This window comes from Topomyia yanbarensis, chromosome 2 (genome assembly GCF_030247195.1).
Source record: "Topomyia yanbarensis strain Yona2022 chromosome 2, ASM3024719v1, whole genome shotgun sequence".
Lineage (NCBI taxonomy): Eukaryota > Metazoa > Arthropoda > Insecta > Diptera > Culicidae > Topomyia > Topomyia yanbarensis.
This window is the reverse complement of record NC_080671.1, coordinates 358843158-358864896: the sequence shown is the minus strand read 5'-3', so window position 1 is coordinate 358864896 and position 21739 is coordinate 358843158. Positions and strand designations below refer to the sequence as shown.

Genomic DNA, 21739 nt, shown 5'->3' with positions numbered 1-21739 from the left:
TGTTCGCACTACATGTAGGAAGAATCCTTTATGTTCAAATGCCATCAACGCTTAAGATATTTTTCAATAATTTTTTGAATCGGCCACAGTAATAATAAATTGAAAAATTATGTAAAATCAGCTAAGTCCCAAAAAGTCGATTTTTGACCATTTTTTTCAAGATAACATCAAATGTCGACGTTTCATGCATTTTAAAGACATTTGGTATCAAAAATATGAATTCGATTTATGAAATTTCACGTTGTCTCTTTGAAAACAATTTGTTTTGTTCCGGCTTATATTGGAATTTTATATGTGACCGAACTATTCAGTCTATAACTCAGATACCGAATAAGCGATCCGTACGAATTTTCGTAGCAGCCTAATATAATAATATTTCTTTTATTTAAGATTACTTTTGCGAAAATCGGTTCAACCATTTTCGAGAAACTGATGTGAGGTTGGTAATTTTGAATGATGGCCATTTTTCCAAGGTCTGCCGGGGCCTTTTATGATGGACAATGCGACCAACGAGATTTCAAAAGGTATATGGGGAGAAGAGGGTTGATTGGAGGTGTAACCAATCGCATTTTATACCTTCAATTTCATACTTGGATTGAAAAAATCGGTTCACTCAACATCGAAAAATAGATGTGACTTTAATTTTGAAGTAAGCCCGAGACCAGGAACTTCCGTAGTTGTCGATACTGGATAACAACTTCAAAGCATCATTCGTTATCGAGCACTCAGTCGAGATAGAAGTCTTTTGTCATCGGTCCGTACACTCTATAGCGACAAATAGTGTTAATCCGCGTTCAAGGTTATTTGCACACTCTACGCCTAGTTGAGGTTTCAGTATTTTTTCCCTTCTTTTGTGTTTCTGTTTCTGAGTACCGTTAGCCGGTCAGTGAAGTGAAGCAGTGTTCTTCTAGTAAGCCGCCTGGATACCGTTACTTACACAAGCTAAGTATTAGTTTTCGTTTCCCCTTCTTGGTTGTCTTAATAACGTGCACTGGGCAATAGGCCCGTGCAAAAATGACTTCCCCTGACGGCGGTTCATCTCAAGGTGAGATGGACGTCGAAATAAAATCGGCTCCCCGGCTCAAGGTATATCCGAGCTCGGCCACCGGGCCATTTGTGATCTTCTTTCGGACCAAAGAAAAAAAGTGTTTGAATCTGTTGCAGATTTCTCGAGTTCTGACGGATCGGTATTCGGCCGTGACAGAAATATCGAAAATTCGCCCTGATAAGCTTCGGGTGGTGGTTAACAGTTCAACTCAGGCAAACGATATTGCTGGCTACGAGCCCTTTACGAAGGAGTACAGGGTGTATATTCCAGCTAGCAGGGTTGAAGTCAGTGGGGTCGTTTCCGATTCGAGTCTGAATTGCAAGGACCTGCTAAAATATGGGACTGGCTGTTTCAAAGACCCCATGCTTAAGCCAGTGAAGATACTGGAATGCAAACGTTTGCATTCAGCATGAGTCGCAGCTGACGGCAAGAAAATATACGTCAACTCAGACTCTTATCGGGTGACCTTCGCCGGATCTGCCCTACCCAACTACCTTCTCTTTGACAAGGTTCGTCTACCTGTTCGCCTCTTTGTGCCGCGGGTCATGAACTGTACTAATTGCAAACAATTGGGACACACAGCCTCCCATTGTAGCAATAAAACCCGCTGTGGGAAATGCGGTGGGAATCATGCGGATGATTCCTGTGGTAGAGATGTCGAAAAGTGTCTCTACTGTGGGGGATACCCACATGATCTCCCTTCATTTCCCGCGTACAAACAGCGCGAGGAAAATCTTAAGCGTTCCCTTCAGGGACGCTCTAAGCGATCTTTTGCAGAAATGCTTAAGATAGCTACGCCACCTGTCTCTACGAACATCTTTACCAACTTGTCTACTGACGAAGGCGACTGTGATGAACCCCAGGAGGGAACATCTTCTGCTGTGCCTAGAAGTAGTAGAAAAAGGAAGAACATTTCCTCTTCCAAGCTTCGTCGTAAAGGCCAGAAGGTGTCTCTTCATGGTCCCCCTAAAATAACTACTCAAGGAAGTACTGGTGCAAAACCGAAGCAAGTCGCTCCCGGTCTCAGTAACCTGAGCTCTGAAAAGGAGTTCCCAGCACTTCCAGGAACATCAAAAACCCCAAGTGTTCCCATATCTCAGCCAGAGAAAGAAAACAGTGCTGGCTTAATAAATTTCTCTGACATTGTGGACCGTATTCTTACAGCGTTAAACATTTCTGACCCCCTTAAAAGTATCTTGATAAGCTTTCTCCCCGCAGTAAAAACATTTTTGATGCAGTTCACTGCGAAATGGCCCCTTCTTTCAGCGATTGTATCCTTCGATGGATAATTCATCGAACGAGGTCAAGGAGTTAATCACTGTTCTACAGTGGAATTGCAGAAGTATTATCTCGAAAATCGATTCGTTTAAAATCTTACTAAATAATTTGAAATGCGATGCATTTGCCCTATGCGAGACATGGCTCACTTCAGAAATAACCCTACACTTCCACGATTTTAATATTATTCGCTTGGATCGAGAAGACTCTTACGGAGGAGTACTTTTGGGGATCAAAAAGTGCTATTCTTTCAATCGGATCGACCTCCCCTCGACACCAGGCATTGAAGTTGTCGCTTGCCAAACCAGAATTAAAGGCAAAGACCTTTGCATTGCTTCCACCTACATCCCCCTAGAGCCTCAGTTAGCCACCGACGGCTTTGCGATATTGCGGAACTCCTCCCCGCACTGAGGCTAGTATTAGGTGACTTCAACTCCCACGGCACGGCATGGGGTTGCTTTCATGACGATAATCGATCTACCCTACTCCATGAGCTTTGCGACAACTTCAATATGACTATTTTGAATACGGGTGAAATGACACGGATTCGTGCCCCTCCAGCGCGACCGAGCGCCTTACATCTGTCCCTCTGCTCGACATCGCTGCGGTTAGATTGCATGTGGAAGGTATTCTCTAATCTCCACGGCAGCGACAATCTACCAATCGTAATTAATATTGCTAACGGTTCAGGGCCACCGAATACAATCAATGTTTCGTATGGCCTCACACGAAATATTGATTGGAAGAGCTACGCGTCCGCGATATCCGACAAAATCGAGTGAACTCAAGAGCTTCCTCCGGAGGAAGAGTACGGGTTCCTGGCTGGCTTGATTCTCGATACCGCGATTCAAGCTCAGACTAAACGCGTACCTGACGCGAACTCACGCGGGCGTCCTCCCAATCCATGGTGGGACAAAGAGTGCTCAGACGTGTACGCGGAGAAGGCCGCTGCGTATAAGACCTTCCGGGACGACGGGCTGCCAGCTAGCTACCGACAGTACGCGATGGCGGAAACGCGCATGAAGAGTTTGATAAAAGCCAAAAAACGTAGCGACTGTCGCCGGTTCGTCGACGGACTAACGAGAGAAACATCGATGAGCACTCTTTGGAGTACGGCCCGGCGCTTACGAAACCGAAAGAGTACTAATGAGAGCGTGGAATATTCAAACCGTTGGATATTCGATTTTGCCAAGAAGGTTTGTCCGGATTCCGCCCCGGCACAGAAGATATACCGCGCCGCGTTCCCTCACAATAACGCGAACGAAACACCGTTTTCGATGGTGGAGTTCTCACTTGCTCTCTTATCATGTAACAATAAAGCCCCAGGGCCAGACAGAATCAAATTTAACTTGTTAAAGAATCTGCCAGACTCTGCCAAGAGACGCATGTTGAATTTATTTAACAAGTTTCTTGAGGATAATATTGTCCCTCATGACTGGAGGCAAGTGAAGGTCATCGCCATTCAAAAACCAGGAAAACCAGCCTCCGACCACAGTTCGTATCGACCGATTGCGATGCTGCCCTGTATCCGAAAGTTGTTCGAGAAAATGATCTTGTTTCGCCTCGATAATTGGGTTGAAGCAAATGGCTTACTGTCAGATACACAATTTGGTTTCCGCAAAGGCAAAGGGACGAACGATTGTCTTGCGTTGCTCTCAACAGAAATTCAAATGGCTTATGCTAGCAAAGAGCAGATGGCATCAGTTTTCTTAGATATAAAGGGGGCTTTTGATTCAGTTTCTATCAAAATTCTTTCTGAGAAGCTGCACCAGCATGGTCTTTCACCGACTCGAAACAACTTTTTGCTAAACTTGCTGTCTGAAAAACATATGCATTTTTCGCATGGTGATTTATCGACATCACGAATTAGCTACATGGGTCTTCCCCAGGGCTCATCTCTAAGCCCCCTTCTCTATAACTTTTACGTGAATGACATTGACGAATGTCTTGTCAATTCCTGCACGCTAAGGCAGCTTGCAGATGACGGTGTGGTCTCTATTACAGGTCCCAAAGCCGTCGATCTGCAAGGACCATTGCAAGATACCTTGGCCAATTTGTCTGCTTGGGCCCTCCAGCTAGGTATCGAGTTCTCCACGGAGAAAACTGAGCTAGTCGTATTTTCAAGGAAGCGTGAACCAGCGCAACTACAGCTTCAATTAATGGGTCAAACTATTGCTCAGGTTTCAACTTTCAAATATCTCGGGGTCTGGTTCGACTCTAAAGGAACCTGGGGATGTCACATTAGGTATCTGAAACAGAAGTGCCAGCAAAGGATCAACTTTCTCCGTACAATAACCGGAACATGGTGGGGTGCCCACCCAGGAGACCTGATCAGGCTGTACCAAACAACAATATTGTCGGTGATGGAGTACGGGAGTATCTGTTTCCGCTCCGCTGCGAACATACATTTCATCAAACTAGAGCGAATCCAATATTGTTGTTTGCGTATTGCTTTGGGTTGCATGCACTCGACACATACGATGAGTTTAGAAGTGCTAGCGGGCGTCCTTCCGCTGAAAAATCGATTTTGGACCTCTCATATCGATTGCTCATCCGATGCGATATCTTGAACCCGTTAGTAATTGCAAATTTCGAAAGGCTTGTCGAGCTCAATTCTCAAACCCGATTTATGTCCTTGTACTTCGATTACATGGCACAAAATATCAATCCTTCTTCATATTATCCCAACCGTGTCAATCTCTTTCATGCTTCTGATTCAACTGTATTCTTCGACACATCCATGAAAGACGAGATTCGTGGAATCCCGGATCACATACGTCCGCAAGTGATCCCAAGCATCTTTCATAGTAAATTTCGAGAAGTCGACTGCAACAAGATGTTTTACACCGACGGGTCAAGCCTCGACGGCTCCACCGGCTTCGGTATATTCAATCAAAACCTCGCCGCCTCATTCAAACTCAATGATCCTGCTTCAGTTTACGTCGCAGAACTTGCTGCTATTCAGTATACCCTTGGGATCATTGATACTTTGTCCACCGATCATTACTTTATTGTCTCGGATAGCCTCAGCTCAATCGAGGCTCTCCGTTCAATGAAACCTAGAAAGCACATTCCATATTTTCTGGGGAAAATCTGGGAGCGCCTGCGTGCTTTGTCTGTAAGATCGTACAAGATTACCTTAGTTTGGGTTCCCTCGCATTGCTCCATTCCAGGTAATGAAGAAGCGGACTCTTTAGCTAAGGCGGGCGCTTTGCAAGGTGACATATATGAAGGACCAATTAGCTTCAGCGAATTTTTCAGTATTACTCATCATAGAACCCTCGAAAGTTGGCAAACTTCATGGAGCAATGGTGAACTGGGAAGGTGGCTACATTCGATAATCCCTAAGGTATCGACGAAACCTTGGTTCAGGGGGATGGATGTGGGTCGGGATTTCATTCGCGTGATGTCTCGGCTCATGTCCAATCACTACACGCTGGACGCACATCTCCGGCGTATTGGGATCGTGGAGAGTGGTATCTGCGCTTGTGGCAACGGTTATCACGAGATCGAACATGTTGTCTAGGCATGCGCCGAGTACTGTTCTGCCAGATCTCAACTATTCGATTCCCTTCGGGCCGGAGGAATATCACCCAATGTCCCGGTTCGAGATGTACTAGCAAGCCGCAATATTCTCTTCATGTCCCTTATATACACATTCTTCAAAACCATCAATATCCAAATTTAAATGCCCCTATCTTTTCTCTTATCATTCCCAGAAGTGCCCTCTTCCGCCTACCGTACCCCAACGATGGTTTGATTCGACTCCAAGACGAGACAAAACATCTGTCGAATGAACCAACAACACGAGATCTACAGTACAACATCACATGCGCAGCGCGGTGTGTTTCCGATCCGTATCTGAGCCGTATTACGAAATCGTCTGGAGGAACCCCTGCCGGCTCGAGGAAAACCGCCCGGCGTCCCAATACTTGATACATCCGTTCGAATCTGTAATCCTGGCCGTTGATTCCTGATGCCGGAAACTTAAAATTTATATCCCCCTCCCGTTCAGCCTTGTCCACCCTCTCTCCCATGTCTCTGATACACAGATGTATGACTTCACCCCTTCTCCCCTTGAATATCTTCCCAAAACTTATGTGCCCCCCTATCTTCTAATTTTAGTTGATCAATCCGTTCGACCCCCCCCCCCCTTCAGCCTTGTCCACCCTCCCTCCCATGTCTCTGATACACAGATGTATGACTTCACCCCCTTCTCCCCTTGAATATCTCCCAAAAGCTTATGTGCCCCCCTATCTTCTAGTTTTAGTTGATCAATATTTAATCTCGTTAAGAAATGCACAACAGTACCACTACTTTAAAATAGCCCTAATTAATTCCCCCTAACCTTGAACCACTCTCTCTAGTTATTTCTAGTTAATAAGCTTGTAAAATGTTCCGCTTAGTTAATAATTAATTTCTCCTACAATCTCCCTTATAAAAATCATAAAGTGAATTACTATAAAAAGAACACACAAAATGATCCGTCCCCCAAATCTTACGAATATTATATTATACCCTCTTTTATATGTATAAGTTAGCTGTAAAGTTTTTTTTAGTTTCATTATATAAAACAAAATAATATTGAAATGTGTAACCCCCTAGTTTTAAGAAATTCAAAATGTAAAACAATAAAAAATGGCACCTTTAAGCTAACGCATACGTGCCTTATCAAATAAACAATTTGAAAAAAAAAAAACAAAAACTTCAAAGCATCTTTAATTAGCCATCAGTGCTCTAGAACTGCGAAGCGAAGTAATTTGAAATTCATTTCAGTAGATTTTGAACCATTAAGGAATTATGATTGTTAATTCCGGAACCAATAGTCAGATTTGAATAAAATTCAATAACTTTTAATTGGAACATATCATATCTTTCGTTTAAAATCAGGTTTGTAAAGATCGATCAAGAATTCGCTGAGAAATAGATGGGACATTAACTTGAGAATTTGGCAAGCTCCCCGGGGGCATCAAGAACCGTCATAGGCGGCCAACATTGTCAAAGCTTCTTTGATTGGTCATCAGTGATCTAGATGCGCAAATCTAAGTAATGTTGTATATATTTTAATATGTAGGTATTGCATCATTTGACCACCATGCTGGTACCAGATTGTATGGGAATTTGCAATGTGACCGCACTCCTCAACCCTCAACTTCGGAACCGGAAGTCAAATCAATTAAAAATTCAGTAGCAGGTTGTTACCTTTTATTTGAGACTAAGATTGTGCAAGTCGGTCCAGCTATCTATGAGAAACAGAAGTGACATTTTTTTGTGACGCATGCATACGCACACGGACATTTTCCGATCTCGACGAACTGAGTCGAATGGTATATGAGAATCAGCCTTCCGGGTCTCGGTTAAACAGTTGATGTTTGGAGCGATAATATAACTTTTATATATGAGAAAGGCATAAAGTAGGCAATCACGGAGAGCGGCTAAAATGTTGCGACTGGTTGAATCTATATGTTAGTAGCAGGAATCAGTAGCGTCTGGCTCAAATGGCACGTTCCTCATGTTGATCGGAGATTTGTGTCTTGCCAAGAATCGCCTATTCATCTTTTTTCTGATGGGAAGGATTGGGGAAGTGGTAAGGTTAGGGTTAAGGAAAATAACGACATAGAACAATTCTGCACCCCCGGAGGGATGCTGGTGCGGTGATCTGCAGGTGCTACAATAGCAGGAATAAAAACTTCCAACCCCCCGGAGAGATTTAGAATTTTTATTTAAGCAGTGAGCGGATATATCAAAACCCCCGTAGGGATATTGAGATAAACGAACGATAACACCCCCGAAGAGATATTGTCATTCACACTGGGTTAGGAACAATAGCATATCCATCAGTTTCAGCTCTCTGTACATAGGTTCATCTATGTATGGAGAACCAAAAATCCCGATATTTAATTGAATTACTACAGCGCAGTTGCATATCAAATGATATGATGTTCCGTAATCGGATTCACAAAGATCACATGAATAATACTCAGCGCGCTGAATAGTAGCCATGTGATATTGAGTTTGCAATGTCCAGTCAGTGCCCTGACTAGAACACTGCAGTTGTGTTTGGAAAAATGCAACAAATTCTTTGACATTTTCGGACTCACATCCGGCAGAAAAGTCTTTGTTTGAACGCAAGTTTGCAAGCTACGCAAATGGTTGGCATGTTCGGATGCAGCCCAAGAGCGAATCTTGTGCTTTATCCAACTTATCGACAATGGTAGAACTGGTTCTGGACCAACGAAATCAGTCGCAGCGCCAGCTCTAGCCAATTCGACCGTCCATTCATTACCTGTAAAACCGGAATGACCGGGTACCCATAGAAGGTAGATAGCATTTGAAAGGCTAAGTTCTTCTATTTGAGTTCGACATGCGATTATTAATATCGATCTCGAATCTGCCGAACTAAGTGCTTTCAGCACAGCCTGACTGTCAGAGCAAAAATAGATTCTTTTACCGCAAATTCCCTGTTGAAGTGCTGATTGTACGCCACACAGAATCGCAAAGATTTCTGCCGAAGGCAATACAAGCTTTCTTGATCCTGAAATCTATGTGAGCTGTCCAATTAAGTTTGGAGTCAAGAATTACCCCAACGTACTCAACTTGATCTCTGATAATAATTTCGGCGTCAAAAATTGTAATGGACGAGTACCGGTTGTAATCCTATGTTGCGTGAAATGCACCATTGTTGTTTTATTTGGGTTAACTGATAGTCCAACATGAAGACACCATTGCTCAACAACACATAAAGTTTGTTGCATCAAATCATAAAGTGTGTTAATGCAAATACCGGTGATCATTATATGATAATCATCGGCAAAACCATACGTCGAAAACCCAAGCTCATTAAGTTTCTTCAACAAGTCATCGGCGACAAGGTTTCATAGAAGTGATGACAGCACACCACCTTGAGGACATCCGCAGACACTCAGTCTCCTTATTTCGACTTGTCTAAACGATGAGCACAGATGTCGGTTGCTAAGCATTGCGTGTAACCAGTTCGTGATATATGAAGATACTCCATGACCTCGTGCTGCTTCCAAAACGGATTCGAAAGACACGTTGTCAAAAGCACCTTCAATATCTATAAAAACTCCTAAACTTGATTGCTTTTGTGAAAAAGCTTTTTCAATGTTGTAGACAACATTGTGTAAGAAGGTGGTAGTAGACTTCCCCCGGTCGTATGCATGTTGCACTGCATGCAGCGGGTGCTCGCCCAAGCTAACATTCCGAATGTATTGGTCGATTAAATGTTCCACTGATTTGAGAAGGAAGGAGGTCAGACTGATCGGTTTAAAGCTCATAAGTGGCGCGGCCACCTTTGGGAATGAATTTGACAGTTATTTCCCGCCACGCCAATGGAATGAATCCTGTTGCAAGACTACAAGTAAGAATCTTTTTGCCTTTCTCATATAAAGAAAGGCTATGCAATCACTGTAAAAATCGACTTTTTAACCGAGGCCCGGAGGGCCGAGTATAGTACACCATTCGATTCAGTTCGTCGAGATCGGCAAATGTCTGTGTGTGTGTATGTATGTGTGTGTGTATGTGTGTGTATGTGTGTGTGTGTCATTTAAACTCACACAATTTTCTCAGAGATGGCTGAACCGATTTTCGCAAACTTAGTTTCATCTGAAAGGTATAACGCTCCCATAAGCTGCTATTGAATTTTTAGTTGATCCGACTTCCGGTTCCGGAGTTACGGGTTGAAGAGTGCGGTCACACAGCAAATTCCCATATAAACTGGTACCACCATAATGTTCAAATGATGTAAAACATATTAAAATTGATGTAACATTACTCTAGTTTGCGGGTCTGGATCACTAATGATCAATCAAAGCAGCTTTGACCGCATTGGCCACCTATGACGGTTCATGCCGCCCTCGGGGAACCCGCCAAGTTCCTAAGCTAATATCACACCCATTCCACAACGAATTCTCTACCGATTTTTACGAACTTAATTTCAAATGAAAGATACAGTAATGTCATTGACTGCTGCTGAATTTCATTCGGTTCTGACTCTTGCTTCCGGAGTTACAGGGGTGTTAGTAAGGATACACTGGAATTTCCCATATAAATCGGTACAATCGTAATACCTCAGAGGCTAAAAACTATTGAAATGGTCACCAAATTACTTCTAATCGTAGATCTAGATCACTGATTGGCAATCAAACATTCTTTGAATATATTGTCCACTATCGACGATTCCGGAAGTCCGGAATTCCGGGCATATTCCACAATTAAAGTCACATCGGTTCATCGGTGATGACTGAACCGATTTTCTCAAACCAAGTCTCAAATGGAAGGCAAAATATGCAGTTGAGTATTGCGTAGCCGCCCCTTCCCCCCCCCCCCCCCTCCCCACCTTGCCCTTACACCTCCCTCCTTCATCACTCCCCTCTTCTTGGATCACCCTCACGCCCAGATTTCCTTCATCCACCCCGTATACCGAAATAAGATGAAGGATTTCTGACGCATCCTCCACACCCACTCTACTAAACCCCCATTCCCTCACGTTCAAACGCATTCCACCAACCTTTGCAAATTATAATCACATGAAGATAACATTGAACTCATGCTTATTAAGCTAATTAAATATTATTCTTTTGCCTTTCTTATATAGAAATGTTATGCAATTGCTCCAAAAACCGACTTTTTAACCGAGGCCCGGAGGGCCGAGTCTCATATAACATTCGACTCAGTTCGCCGAGATCGCAAAATATCTGTGTGTATGTATGTATGTGTGTATGTGTATGTGTGTATGTATGTGTGTGTATGTGCGGATTTGTTAACAAAATGTCCACATCGGTTACTCGGAGATGGCTGAACCGATTTTTACAAACTAAGATTCAAATGAAAGGTATAATATTCCCATAGATTGCTATTGAATTTCATTTTCAACCGACATCTTGTTCCGAATTACGAGTTGAAGAATATGGTTACAAAACAAAATTTGTTGATTTTTCCAAATCGGTTTCTCGGAATTTTCTGAACCGATTTTGACAAACTTAATTTTAAATGAAAGGTCCATCAGCTGCTGTTGAATTTTGTGTGGATCCGAGTTCTGGTTCCTGAATTACAGGGTGATACGTACGATCACGCAGCAAATTCCGATTCTAACGAATTCTGCGATGAATGTAAAAAGGTGATTTTTTTTCCAAAATGTAAACACAACTGTTGAATTTGTAGATCTAGGTCCCCAACAGTCATTCAAAGTCTCTTTGGCCACACTGGCCACCATCGACGGATCCGGAAGCATCCAAAGTCAGAATAACGGTTATATTGGTTTCTCGAAAATGGCTAGATTTGCTCAACTTAGTTTCAAATGAAAGGTGTTGCGTCCCCAGAAACTGATATTAAATTCCATCTCCATCCGACTTCCAGCACCGGAGTTACGGGTTGTGGAGGTCGATCACATAGAAAACTCCGATTCAAACCGATACCGCGATGAATGCAAAAAGGTGCTCTTATATATACTTACCAAGTGTAATAAGAATGAAAGACATTTCCATAAAGTTATATTGTACGAACCAGCTATTAAATCATAGTTTGGAGAAATGAGAAAGGCACAATTGCACCTCTAGGTGGATTAAAACAGGTTTTTAAAATATGCTTCATATCCTTTTTGTAGTAGAACTGGAATGATTCCATCCTTTCCCGCAAATTTTCGATCGCCTATTTGATCGATTCGGTTGTCACAATTGTACGAGCAAATGCTCAAGAATCAGAGCTACCTGAAAAGAACTCAGGGGCAGTCGTCAGTGATGGCTGCGTACAGTCTGGAGGGTTAATCTACTGGTCTCGTTGAGACTTCAGACATTTGTGCAGAGGCTTTTCCAACCACTTCGCTCAGAGGATCGAAGGGAATTTCTGTATGCTTTGCGAGCAAACCTAAATGCATCCGAGCCGTCCCTGCATCTGCGATTCCAAGCTCTTGTGAGTCGAACAAGCTCGCTATTCCACCAAGGTGTTCCTCTAGAAGCACGCATAACTCGAAGCGGGCAAGTCTCTTGGTATGCTGCTGCTATGAGTAAGCTTGTTTTATCCACGACCTCATCCAAGTCGCTTGGAGATTCAATCGTCGGAAGATACCGATGAAACCTAGTCGCCAAGCCCTCTTCGTAGAGGTTCCAGTTCGTAGATTTGGGATTACGATATGTGACGATATCTAGCGAGACGTTTGAATGATCAAAGACGATGTGCTTATGATCAGGTAACGACGGTTCGAGCTCGTTTGGTACAAGCCAGTTTACCGACTCATGCGTATTATTACACCGTCAGAACAGAGAGCTACGTTTAACACCTGTTCTCTGTCAGTTCGCGCAAATGTTGGGTGATTTTTTTGCATTAAGTATGTGCAGATTTGTACTACTTATGTATTCACTTAATTCGGTGCCTCTCAAATTGATATCTGAGCTGTCCCAAATTATGTGGTGGGCATTTTCATCACTACCGATTATGAGAGGAAACTCATTTCTGCCACAGTATGATACAACCCTTTTGAAATCATCAGAAGGTGATGGTTCATTAGGCGGCAAATATGCCGGACAATAGATGTATTTCTTGTTTATGTTGTCAACAATCATATTTACCGTGACAGCACAAATATTGCGAGTTGTGAGGTCGGATATAAGACAAGCGTCAATAGCACTATAGGTATTGCATCATTTGACCACCATGCTGGTATCAGTTTATATGGGTATTTGCATGTAAACGTACTCCTCAACCCTTAACTTCGGAACCGGAAGTCCAATCAATTGAAAATTCATTAGCAGGCTATACCTTTAAATTGAGACTGCATTTGTGCAAGTCGATCCAGCTATCTCTGAGAAACAGAGGTGACATTTTTTTGCTACATATACACATACGTACACACACGCATACATGCACACACGGACATTTTCCAATCTCGGCGAACTAAGTCGAATGGTATGTAGGGTTGTGGTAATACCGGTACCGAAAATCCCGGGAATACCGACCCATTTTTGGTACCGTAATACCGGTACTGAACAAAAGCCAGTACCGGTATTTTCGGTACTATACAATTTTTTATGACAAATATGTTAACTCTGCAGGGGGATCTGTTTCAAAATATCGGTCTACAAGATAACGTTTAATTATATTAATTTTCCTTCCAGATAAATCGTTAAGATAACACATTTGTGTGGGAATGAGGTGGGCCATCATCATAATAATTCTAGAAGTTAAAGTTTTATTAACGAGATTCTGATTGGTTTTCATTATTCACTGGGTGGCGCGTAATAAGACTATTCTCTAAGTCATGTCTGTATTTGGTTTGCTTTTAAACCTTTATCTATAAAAGAACGAACAGTGATTTAGTAGCTAACAGTTATAGACTTGGTGACCCCCTTCTTCAAATGCGGCGATTTGTATTTATTGGTGATCGGAAAATTCAGCAAAACTCCATAGTTTACAGGAAAGCAAGGAGCCTTGATATGCATTAGTGAATAGTAGGCAAACGACATAAAGGTCGAAACCAATTTTCAGAAAAGCAAGAGAGGAAAAGCGATTAACCTGCTCGGATTTACTGCCATTCTCGCTTTGATTTACTGTTGTTAATAGGGTTTCATACATATACCATCTGTTCAAGTCGACGAAAGTCGCACCACTTATCAGTTATTGATTTCAAAGTGGCCTAGATTTCGAAATAAAAGAAGGTGCCCTGTACGAAAAGTATCTTCTGTGGAATTAGTCTTGCCATTCCGAAGCAATTAAAAACAATACATGTTTTTTGATCCGCACAAATCAATCATCTGAGAATAAGACCATCAGTTTGAGCCTTTTTCGAATTTTTAGGTTTGAAGCCTTTTTCGAATTTTTTAAAAAAATATTCAAGTACCGGTACTTTACTGGTACTGAGGGCTACAGTACCGTAGTACCGGTTCTCGCCAAAAAGGGTCGGTACTGCGAACCCTAACGGTATGTGAGAATCAACCCTCCTGGCCTCGGTTAAAAAATAGATGTTTGCAGCGATTGCATAACTTTTATATATGAGAAAGGTAAAAAGTAGGTAATCACGGAGTGCGACTTAAATGTTGCGACTGGTTGAATCTAAGTTAGTAAGTTAGGATAAAGGTTCTTTAGTATGCATAGTAGGGCATTGAAAAAAAACCATTTTTGAAATCTTGAAGCCCGCCCTCTCATACTGTGACAAATTACAGTTTATACCAAAGCATTTTTGAATTTAATGGAAATACTGTCATTTCTCAAAAAATGGCAGAAGTTGGAGTTTTGGGAATTTTGTCTCAAAAATCCTTCGTTCCTAATAGCCATTCTGCTGTCCGCTTCAAATCATATTTATTTCACAGTTTTTCGTATGTATAAAGGATTTCAGAAAGCGAACGAAACCTTTGCGAAAGTTCGTGTTCTAGGGCATTTGTCATTCATAGCAAATTTAATAATTTTATGGATCATATATTTCTATTATCCTCCAATCAATTTTTATTATATGCCATTATATGAAAAAAATATTTTGCAATTTTCAATTTATTTTCATGCACATATTTGGAGCACGAATATAAATGTAAAATTTAGTTCCGCCACAAATACACACAACTTTTCGTGCTTTCTTCAAGGAATTTTGTTATAATTTTACACGTTCATTGAAAATTACAGTTTCATTAAACGGGATACCAACGCACTTTAATGTATTTTGAATCCAATGTTGCTGTAAAATAAATGACATGTAATATTACACGAATGAAACTGTAAAATCATATGCTTTTTGATGCTCCCATTGAGTGCATCGAATTCAACTTAATTTTTAATCAAGATTTTGATTCACACTTTGTATAAATTCGTATCGATTTACATGTCGTTTAAATTTCATTATTTTTTGGTGTGCACGTGTTTGTTTTTGCAGAAAATGTCACGTCTCTTTTCAGTGCATATTTTTTGCACAGGACTATTTATTCTCTTAAAACTTATTCTCGGATACAAGGACAAGACTCGAACAACTTCTACACCTTATTGAAAAGTTGATCTTGCGTCAAAATGTTTTAACTGACACCCGGTAAAAAAAATGCGGACGAACATGGTCGGGCGATTTAAACAGTTTGACGTTTGACTCAAATCGCCTGTGTTAATTACCGATAGGAACAAATGCAATTTGCGAATGCGATTTAAAGGCAATTTCAACTCTTGGACAAATTTCCTAACGGCTGAAATGGACTTGGTTGTTTTTTGCGTTTTTCAAACATGGCGGTTCATGTTTTGCTTTTAAGTTTAAAAATGTTTTTTTAACAATTGGTGTATTCTCGCTTGTATTTTGTTTGTCTAGTGCACTTCATTTAGCCAACGAATGTGGGAAATCGTGAAATCGTGTGTAAGTACAGTGGAACAAGATCTCTGACCTAAAGTCTTAATGAAAGTCAGATTGTGGTAAGTTTTGTAGTGAAATACCAACTTCACCATTGATTCTTCCAATAAGTTGGTCGTGATTACCTAGTATACTGGTAAGTTTATGTGAGTAGATAATGAATCCGAAAATAAGTATTATTTGTAATTTTCATATTAGGCAATTAAGGGCGATTAAATGACGCGTTCCCTGGGCGATTTGGGGGCGATTTAAGGGCGGGTAGGTCGGCAAATCGCCCAAATGTTGCATTTGAAATAGCCCCCTAATTGCCAGCAAATTGCTGGCAAATTGAAGGGCAATTAGCGCATCCGAGTTGGCAAATAGCCCCCCGTTAGCCAGCAACTTGCTCTTTTTGACTGGGCAGAGGAGACATGGAGATTCGTAAGCCGAAAACAATTACAAAGTTTTGTTCGAATCGGCGATGGTCATGTTTTATAGTTGGCTACTATTCTTTGGTTGATTACAATTTTGATAGATAGAATGAGCGTATAATCATCATCATAGTATCAACTTCAACTTGTCAAACAAAACTTTCTAGCTGTATGATAGAAATGAATGCTGAATTCCAATATCCATATATTTTCCACAGAGCTTTGATAAAAAATCTTCTAATTATGGTTTTAAATGTTTATAGAACAGTTTTCTTTTTTATGGGCAATAAGTTGTTTCAAATTTAGAAGAGTGATATAGTTAAATTCCCTTTTCAAAAAGTTATCCATAAGAAAACCTTCAAATGTGAGCTTGGAAAGATTTGAAAACTATAGTTAAGGACTTCGGATTTATCTTGTGCGTGAGTAGAGTTAAGCTTAATATATGCCCACAATTTTCCGAAAACGCTTATGATCTTCAAAAGAAAATAATTTCAAATTGTTTATAAGTCAGTAGTATTGGAAAATATTTTTGATGATGTTAAATTTTATTTAATCACCATTTTTCCATACAAAATAATTTTGTTTTGGGGTTGGATATCAATAAAATAATAATCATTTTCCACGCTTTCTAGTAAAATTTTGCTATTCTAGAGCAAATAAATATTAGCAGCAGAGCTCAATTCAATCTTTTTGCGTAATTTTGTGGTTGTTTCGACAATTAAATCTAAGCATAGCTTTAGCCGAATAATGACCTTTGCACACAATTCACAACGTAAAGTAGGTTTCATTGAGATGTGCCATCGTCAGAATCCATCAACACACAGTTCGAGCTATCCGCAGTAATTTGATTTCGGTGTTGACTCAATTTGCATCTGTAGCAATCACGGTGAGTGATGGTTTCGATATTGCGATCCACCTGCAGCATCAACAGCTCTCTATGGACGTATTGTTTGATGGAATCCCCATTGAAGAGACCAGATCCGCTGAAGGGCTCTTGCCGTTTGTCAAGTATCTCTGGCCTGTAACTCTTGTTGTCGGGTCGATAGCTTTGCTAAAAGCTTCCCTGGGAGACATACTTCAATTGTAAATTCTTCAGCTGCGACATATTGTACCGGGAAGGACACAATTGTTCTATTTTTTCAACGAAGCTGAATAGAAAGATAATCCAGTTTCGCGAAAAGTGATAAAATGCCAGAATGGAGTGATCGAAAACATGGATCTTTATCTAATCCATCGCAAATATCTTACTTGTTTTAATATTTAAAGCTAATTGCTTTGGTCGAAATTTATATGTCGCCACGAACTGCTCTTTGTGTTTTCACCATAACTAAAAAACTTGCTATCTATTCATATCGGCTTTTCCAATTGAAACGCTACAAATAATCTTCCCGGCAAGCAAAGAGATTACTTTACTGGTATGAGTGGTAGTAAATTGAAAACGAAGATTTTCTATGATTTGCTGCAATAGTGAAGATTATAACCTCATAACCCGGGATGTGATAGATTTTTTATTGCACAAAGGGGTGGGTGCCTGGTCGGAAGCAGTCCGCAAAACGAGCAAGTCCAGTCTACCGTGTCAGCATAACGTGGGTATATACTAACGCAGACGGGTTCAGTGATTGGTGATGAAAGGAATATAGGAAATGGTTTTTTTAGTAACTAGTAGTTATTATGAGAAAACAATATTAATTTTTGCATTGAGACAATTTTTAGTAAGAAGCCAAAAATAAAAGGTTCGTAGATGGACACGTTTGAAAAATGCAATATATTTGCTTGTTACATTTTTGAGTTCTGCTTACTTGCAGGTTGGGTATATGTTTTAATTACTAATTTAGATAGGATAAATTTTAAACAATGTATCAGTTGTTTTATCTTTTATTTCATTCGGAATGTGTCGTTCAAAGCAGCCATTTCCTTCGTAGTTAATGCAAAAAAGTTTCTACCAGAGATCTTATAGCCATGCTTGCGTTGTATTAGTATGACAGAAATAAATCGCTCCCGGACGTGTTGCTCGATGTAGTAAAAATTAAAATAAAATTAAAGCTGATGGGTTAAACATGGTTATTTCAGATTATGCATGTACCCTTTCTTCATTTTAGTTTGAGCTATCGTATCGCGCCCCAACCCACCAACACTACTCCGTTCAAGGAAGCCAGACTATTGCAAAAAATGAGGATGTTACTTGGGTTCATTTCCTACTGGCAGGCTCACGCAGCCGTTACACTGATGACGCATAATGAAACCAGTTTCGGCTTTCCGAGAGAAAACTTACCTTCATCCGGGGGCAGGGCCAGAACAGGACCGTCTTGCCGTACAGCACGGACAAATGGGTCGATAAGCTGTCGCAGTATCCGATGAAACTGTCACTTCCATCGTGAACCGTGTAGAGCACCGTCGAGATGGACGGATCGGACAGCCAGCGCTCGAAGCTGACCATATCTGTTGAATATAAAAGGAAAGCAATGAAAGAAGCCGGAATAAGTAGAGTACGAAGGGCAAAATGAAGTCTAAATTTATCTTTCGAAGAGAAGGCCGGATTATGGCTTCCTATACTTCTTTGGCAGGATCGGTACGAGCTTTGTAAAACTTGTGATGCAGTTGTACCTAACAGACACCTACGCATTTCACTTTTTTATGTACATTGAAAGCAATGGTCATCAGATGAATCAGAATTTTCAACTTAGCTTGGTCCAAATTGGATTATTTTACAGTTGAATGGGGCAGGTTAGAACGATAAAGAAATTACATTCCATAATAAATGTGTGTATGTATGAATGTATGTATACAAATGTAGCAGCTAGTTTGCTCTTGTTGGCGACAGTCTGGAAAGAGGTCCTTGCGTTTCAAAAGTGCATGAATGAGCAATAGGGCGGAAAAGATTTGTTTATTTACGGTTTTCGCTTGGGAGATGTAATTTATGCTATGGATTATGGATGGATTTAAGAGAAAGTTTTTAATCCAAGATGATGATAGACTGTCACAAGGAGGCAATTCATAGCAGGAGACTATGAAAGGGTAACGATAAAAACTAATATAACTTGTGAATAGGAGGTTTCTTATTCAGTTTAGATTGACACAAGTATCTATTTTAAATCGATCTAAAAATATCAATGATGTCATTGCTTTGATTTTTTTACCATTGGTTGGTATAGAAACTTCTCACTTTGAAGATTTGTGACCTGATCAGAGACTAATAGAGACTACCAACTGACGAAGAAAAACTCGAAATTCCGTGGTATATTGTGTACTAGATCTTCAGAAGTAGTAGAGAAGTATCACGGTCTCGTCAGTTCTGCCAACCTTGACAAACCAATGTACACGCAACCATAAAATAACCTGCAGAATAAGTTCTTTTAACCTAAATTTAGGTACTTTTGAGCTGTGCGTCGCTTTCGCACTTATTAGTGTTGTCAAACATAAAACGAGAGATTCGACTCAGTCGAGGTCTTCCGTGCAGTAAGGTACTTTTAAGTTGTGTGGGGTATACTAGGTAAATTCAACTTAAATTTAAGTAAATTAAACTCAAGGTTGATTTTTGCCGTAGTTAAATGGAAACTACCTTCAACACGGTTTACCTAATTTTACCTTCCTGCACGATACCACGAGATTGAGTCAAAAGTACTGAATTTTAGGTAGTTTTTCGGTGGCGTGTAGTAATCTCCGGGCTTGTAAAGTTGGTAGCAGGTAATATTTGTTGACCGTTGCTAGGATCATCGCTGCATGCATCTGTTGTTTACATGCAAAAATGTCTCCGTTTTTCTTCTCCGCAACGCCACAGAGAGCGGAGGAAACCGACTAGAAAATTAGGCGGAACATGTCTGAAGCGGAATTGATGATATGTTAATTTTCAAAGGAGAAATATCATTGATAACGTAAAGTGCGAGCTTGACACCTATTAGCTTTTCAACCACAGGTGAAGCAACACGTAATCTGGCAAGTTTTACACCGTTCGGGGATTTTATTTCAAACGCAGTTCGTGTGCATTTAAATTGCTGAAACTATTAATGAGGTGTTGGCCAAGAAGCCTTTAACATTATGAGGATGGCGTCTGAGACATTTCGGTGCACGAAAGATGCACCATGAAATGCCCAGACAGATTAGCGTCGTGAGATTTTGCACTACAGGCCAGATACGATTATCCGTAGGGTACAGACAAATTTCGCTTCGGATAATCGAATTACCCGGATAATCGAATCAAAACAAATGATTTTTTTCTTCATGAAATATATTTGTTATAGGGTGGATGTACCAATAGTCGCATACTTAAGGAAAACCTTTGATAAAATATCGATGAATAGACCTATGGGCGATGTTAATACTGTAACGAAAGCTTTCATTCCCTACTTCATAGGAAAAATATAAAGATGGTTTAATAACCAATTTATGTATTCAAAACCGCTTGTACCACTATAGGAACACATGTACCAAGAGTGGTGCAATTGCTAATTTCGGTTCCTATTGTTGCAAAACCCATTGCTTTCTTATGGGACTTGCAACCAGTCTTCCCATGAACATCGATAAGTTTGCACCTGTGTACAAAATTTCGTCCACGCGTTCAACATCAAACATGCTTTGTCTTTGTGTACAGGTTCGCCTCGAACACCGAACCCAAGAGAACGTTGTGCAAACTTAGGTTTAAACACCGTGTACGTACACCGTGCGCGTACATAAGAAAGGCACACACAATGAGTGATAGAAAGAAAAAACTTGTGTCAAGAACCTGTGCGTTCGAACACCACGTACGTACATGGGGTTCGGTTGCGCAGACGAATATGTGTACGTGTTTTGGTACGCATTAGCGCGTTCGAGTTTGCACATGAAATGTGGGTTTGAGATGAGCACAGAACTAGAGCGAACATAGTGTTCGATGTTCATTTGGGAAGTCTGCTTGCAACTATGGGTACATTATATCAACTATAGGTGCAAGAGAGCTCAAAATTCTAAGAAAATCATTTTTTTTCAATAGTTATTTGAGCAAATTTCAAGGATAATAGTTTTATTGTCGCATAATTTTAGTGCGATGAATCGATAAAAAATATTTCTTGATGGTTGGTACCTTAGTTAGGCGTATAACCCACTACTGCAACTATTGGCACACCTAAACTATAGGAGCACCCACCCTATGTTGAAAAACAGTATCTAAAGTACGTGCATCAATGTAACATTTTTTTGATCAAACCGTTTTAATAACGAATATCGATCACTTTATATTCTATAAAGTGATAGTAAGGCATGTACGAAAAAGAAGTTATATAGCTAAGTTGTTTTATTTTAAAGTATTGTGTTCGATTGATGGAGATACTTATGTTTGGTCTAATAATCATGCGGCATAAAACTAAATTCTCTGCGTGAAACTTCAGTTTTCTTAATGCTGGTTTCGGTAAATTCAGACAGAAATAACAACTGAATATATGATTACGCACTACTGGTTTGTATATAACAACAAAACTTTGGGAATCCTCTAAGGGCCGATTTCTTCACCCCCGCTTAACGTTTAAATCAGGTTTACCAGTACGTTTAAATCCGACTTAAGCGTAAAGAGAAGGTGATGAAATCGGCCCTAAGAGAAGCAACACGCTAGATTCCACTGAGAAGCCTAAAAATTTGTTTCAAAACCGTCCAAAACAGGTCCAATAATGGACGCCTGCTGAACGGTCTGCTGGGCGTCGC

The 21739-nt window shown here is 40.6% G+C and overlaps 1 protein-coding gene across 1 annotated transcript in view; it reads right to left on the bottom strand.

Annotated features, from left to right (window-relative positions):
* Positions 1-21739, bottom strand: part of LOC131684320 (uncharacterized) — a 346758-nt gene that overhangs the window by 193370 nt on the left and 131649 nt on the right. Inside the window, exon 3 of the mRNA XM_058967082.1 lies at positions 18342-18508. Within this exon, the coding sequence (XP_058823065.1) occupies positions 18342-18508 (167 nt within the window). The remainder of the gene's footprint in view (positions 1-18341; positions 18509-21739) is intronic.